This window comes from Atta colombica, unplaced genomic scaffold, assembly GCF_001594045.1.
Source record: "Atta colombica isolate Treedump-2 unplaced genomic scaffold, Acol1.0 scaffold126, whole genome shotgun sequence".
Taxonomy (NCBI): Eukaryota; Metazoa; Arthropoda; class Insecta; order Hymenoptera; family Formicidae; genus Atta; species Atta colombica.
Genome location: NW_017259213.1, coordinates 6,264,043 through 6,269,094, shown reverse-complemented (window position 1 = coordinate 6,269,094; position 5,052 = coordinate 6,264,043). Strand labels below are relative to the sequence as shown.

General features: G+C 35.3%; 1 protein-coding gene across 1 annotated transcript in view; it reads left to right on the top strand.

Annotated features, from left to right (window-relative positions):
• Positions 1-5,052, top strand: part of LOC108694994 (cadherin-related tumor suppressor) — a 109,698-nt gene that overhangs the window by 76,645 nt on the left and 28,001 nt on the right. Inside the window, exon 2 of the mRNA XM_018204696.1 lies at positions 1,401-1,754. Within this exon, the coding sequence (XP_018060185.1) occupies positions 1,401-1,754 (354 nt within the window). The remainder of the gene's footprint in view (positions 1-1,400; positions 1,755-5,052) is intronic.

Below are 5,052 nucleotides of genomic sequence, written 5' to 3'. Positions count from 1 at the left end.
TATATATATATATATATATAAATAGAGTTATATTACGTGTGTATAACTTATATTTATATACTTACATACTGCATATTTATAAATAAAATTTTTATATATCTTACATATTTTAGCTATCAAATATATATTAGGTGTAGTAAAAAGAAATCCATTATTTTTGCATGAAATTGAATGGAAAAATAATTCTTTTTATTACACCTAATATAATTATATTATTATAGTTGCATACATATTTTTCTAATCGAAAATTATAAGTGACTATCTCTTCTATATTTAAATCTCTGTACATGCGAATGATACATAAGAAAGATAAACATGATTATTCATACATAGGATAGTTTAGCGCGGTTAAATACACACGCAATTGATTTATCACTTCAGTACTGTTATTCCCGTATTATGCTTTTCCAATAGTTTACCGTTCCTCTTGCCGTTTTCGATATACTGGCTGCTGGTAGTCGCATAAACCTTGGAGCTGCTGACGTGACTGAGAATTTAATGAAATGAGACATGCACGAGCGGGATCGAAAAACTAACTTTCTCACGAGTCTTCGCATGCATACCGTGACTTCGACTCTGCAACGGCCTTCGTATGTTCCCTTCGGCTTTACACATAATTACGTCTCTGGCGTTAGCCAAATCGTCGCAAATTTCTTGTATCAAATATATAGCTCTCGTATTTTAAAATTAAGTTCATACATTTTTTTCTTGATCTGTATATGTTATTGTTACCTACATAAATCTTGCCTTGAAAATGTATCACATTCTGAACTCTGAATTTTTTGTTTATCACACATTACTACGTGCTCTCAATCCAATAATAAGCAAATGACATTTATTGTTAGATTATGAAAAATTACAAGTATTAAAAAAATAATATGATACATAAATAATAAATTATGATATTTTTTTGCTACAACGAAACATATAACAATTATATAAATACAATAACTTATAATTATATACAATAATTTTTAATTTAATATGTATTATTCTAAGCTTTTTTTTATTTTGTGTGACGTATGTAACGCAACTAAAAACTATAAATCTATGATATCTATTTGTTTCAATATATCTGCGATAGAAATTATTATAAGGAGAAATTAATAATTTTTTTATTTTTCGTTGTAATAATATTGCGCTAAAAGTTTTAATTATATAAGAACTGGGAATTTTTACGGACCGAGATAATCGATCTTACGGGGTGCGACCCAGACTGTTTTGATTGAAACCACGAGACTTTCCCATGGTAACGTTTCCCGAACATTCCTCTCCATCTGACAATGCCGTCGGTACCGTCGAGTCATTGACGACTCAATCCGATTGGATCCGATCCGACCGGAATGACCGATGACCCCCAGCGAGCCACTTCTAATCGTCATACCTTTTTCTTGCGGCAGGTACGCGTGACGGTGCTGGACAAGAACGACGTGGCACCAACGTGGGGCCCAGGCCCGTGGAAATTTAATATCTCCGAAGAGGCGCCGCCCAATACCGTCATCACGGTTCTCGAGGCCCACGATCCGGATACCATCGGTACTCTGACTTATACTCTGGTGCCGAATCATCATCGTCCCGGCGATCGCGGCGAGTCCGCGGACGACGATGAGACGCAGGGCCAATTTAAACTGCATCCGACCACCGGCCAGCTTAGCCTCGCCGAGTCTCTCGACAGGGAGACGAAGGAGAGATACGTGCTCAAGGTGCGCGCTGACGATGGTCTGCAACACCGGGACATCGTGCTTCATATACAGGTGAGAGTACGAAACTTGAACGACGTGACGTGTTAAGAGATACATTTCCTACTACGGAGAAAATAAATTACGTAAAAAATATATAATATTTCTCTTTACAACATTATGTTGTAAAGTTGGACCACGACTATATTATAATATTACTGTGAAAGACGTGAACGATCAATTATATTTTAATTATATTAAAGAAATTGTTATTTTCTTTTACAACAAAAATATTAGCAAATTTAATTTGTTATTAATTAGTAGAATAGTAAATACATTCGTTGTCGGTCTCGTCGCTACTTTAATGATGGAACTGTAACGGAATAATTTGCAGAGCTAATAAATGTTTAGCGATTGGAAACAAATATTCTTAACAAAAATCATAACAAATATTCTTAATCAAAATCTTTGTTTATATTATAGTCGATAAAATTTACTAGACGTCTTAATTAATATACTGCGTCAGATTGTTTTTTTCTCCGTTCATATATGAATGATAGTATTGATAATATCCTATATTTTACGATTCTTATGTTGATTACTTTCTCACATACAAGTTGTTTTTATAATTTATAGTCTATTTTTGGTAGAATTTCATTCTCAATGTGTCCATCGATCCTATCAATTTTTTTCTCTATAAAGCAAAGTAATTAAACCAGCGTAAGCCTTATAGGAGTATGAAGTGGCCATTCTTTCTAAATGCATCTTAAACTATCGAATATGGCATTTGTGGCTATTGGTAGGAGAGAAGAGTCGAACTGTAATTCACCAGTACGAAGAACAGACGATTGTTCCCAAGTATTGGAATGCTCAGTGCGAGCGAAGGGTCAAGTCGATAATGCATTAGACACGTCCTCGTGCCGAAAGGTCGTCGACAACTTCCTACTATAACTGTAACCTATTGCTTCATATCAAGGATTCTCTTCATACTTAAATAATAACCCGGTACTCGTGATGGAATTCGGTCGTCGTACTAACAAACGAACTCGACGACGTTAGCTAATTTCTCCTTGCTCGAAGGATCGTTGCGCGAATAACGAATCGTCCTGCAGGATGAAGGATCGAGAGAAAGAAAAAAAGAGAAGGAAAGAGAGAGAGAGAGAGAGAGAGAGAGAGAGAGAGAGAGAGAGAGAGACTAAGTAACTACAGCGATGAATTAATTTATGAGTGTACTTATACGGGGATATCGTTATTACTGCGAGACCAATTACTGATCAATTTAAAGGCAATCAATCTCTAACGGAATCGAGCCAGACAACACGATATCGTGTAATGTAAAATTTACCCAGTCTAGGAGAAGAAATTTCTATTTATTAATGTACAATAGATATATTTTCTTTTGTTTGTTTTACAATTAGATATTTAACTTAAACAGATATTGTCATTGAAAATTCATGAATTTAATTCAAGAATAATATTGTTTACAAAAAAGAACCTCTTTTTCAGAATACGATACAAAAATAAATTGGTTTTTTCGTGATGTGAAAAAAAGATTGGCGATGCCGGTAAACTGATGAGAAGATTTGATGTAACTTAAAAATTAGTCGTACAAGCTTCACGCTACATGCTAGGTTGTTTCGCAGGGCGTGGGTAAAGGGTCGCGGACGGATCTGATATTTTTCAATTAATGGCCGGTAATCAGGCGAAAACGCTGGCGGGGCGAGAAAAGTCGGGGTGTACGGTTATAATGCCGTACGCATAAGTCAGCGCTGTCTATCGTAACGAGCGATCTCGAGCAGAACAATGTTGTGCTATTGCGTACCCGCGCAGGCATCACTCGGAAGATAAATCTACGATTGCCTGGCGACCCGCCACGCGGATTGCTCACACACTCGCTCTGCACGTGCATGCAACAATGGCACACCCGTTCCTCGTAGCGAGAAAGATCGAATTCGTTTCTGCGTGATTGTGAAATGCCGTAAGAAAAATTGACCCTTGTATGAATCGATTGCGTTAGAATATCAGCGCGAGATAAATATAGACAGATAGATAGAAAGAGAAATATGATAAATAGTGTAACTATTTAGCAAAAAATCTTGAGATTTCAATCAAAATTTCTAATCAACGAGATTACGTAAATTTAGTCTTTAAATTTTGACGCCTACTATCATATATTTGATATATATGTTACACTCGTGGAAATATTGAGTCAATATATGATATATCGATATAAAAAAATTCGTATATTTTTATTAATATGATATCATAAATATAGAAAAGAAATTAATTTTTTAATTTAACACTCTAAAATCTTTAGAGTGAAATTTAATTCTAAAGAGTGAAATCTCATTCTTAAAAATTGACAATTGGCACTCCTTTTTAACACTGACTCATTCTTTGTCACTCTTTAGAATTATATTACACTCCAAAGATTTTACAAAGTACATTCTAGAATAAAAAATATTTTTAAATTTTATTTTTAGATTTTATTGAAAAAGATTATCTCTTTCCTGTAGCATTAGCAATACTTAAATTAAATCAGTTGAAAAGTACCTACACATTTATTCAGCACTTCCTCTGATTCCTAATCCGCATGCTATTGCTTGGTGACGCGCGTCCCGCCTTATAATTCATTATTCGGTTCAGTCGAAACGATTCGTAGTGATAAAAAACAAGAATTGGCTCGGGATCTGGTCATCTAACGAAGCTCTTAAAGAGGAACCTCGATCATCGGTACCAAGTCGGCCGTGCCGGGACCTTGTCGGAAAAACAATCGCAAAAATCCTTATGGGTAATGGCTAAAATTCTTTTAAAGACTTCGCTTTATTCGCCGCGTTCTCGCGCCGACTATTCTAAAGATAGAAGGAAGAAGAAAAGAAAGAGAGAGAGAGAAAAAGACGAATGTCAGATCCGGTCATAGCTCGACAATTTCGGAGGTTCCATGAAAGTGGACTGCTCTCTATTGGTTAACCGTTGCGGAATTTGCCCCTTTTGGCCTCTTATATCTGGTTCTCTTGTCCTATCTTGTTCCCTCTCTTCCTTCCTATCCTGTGTTCTTCTCTCGCTAATCTTAACCATTTCTTCCTCGATCGACCTTCCTGGATCTCTTAGACAACCTCTTCTTTTTTTCTACTTCACTCTCTTCTATTCTCTCTCCTGTTTTCCTCTTCTCATTAAATCATTCTCGCTTGAAATCGCAGAAGAATTAAGATATGATGAAATAAAATGATGTTGGAATAACAATATGCATATATTAAATTAGAATAAATTTTCTTATTCTGGAAGTATACAATTATTTGAGAAATAATTTAAGAGCAGAGTTTGAAGAGAGTTAGTTTTTAAAATGTTCTCTTATGTTTTTTACCCGTCACGT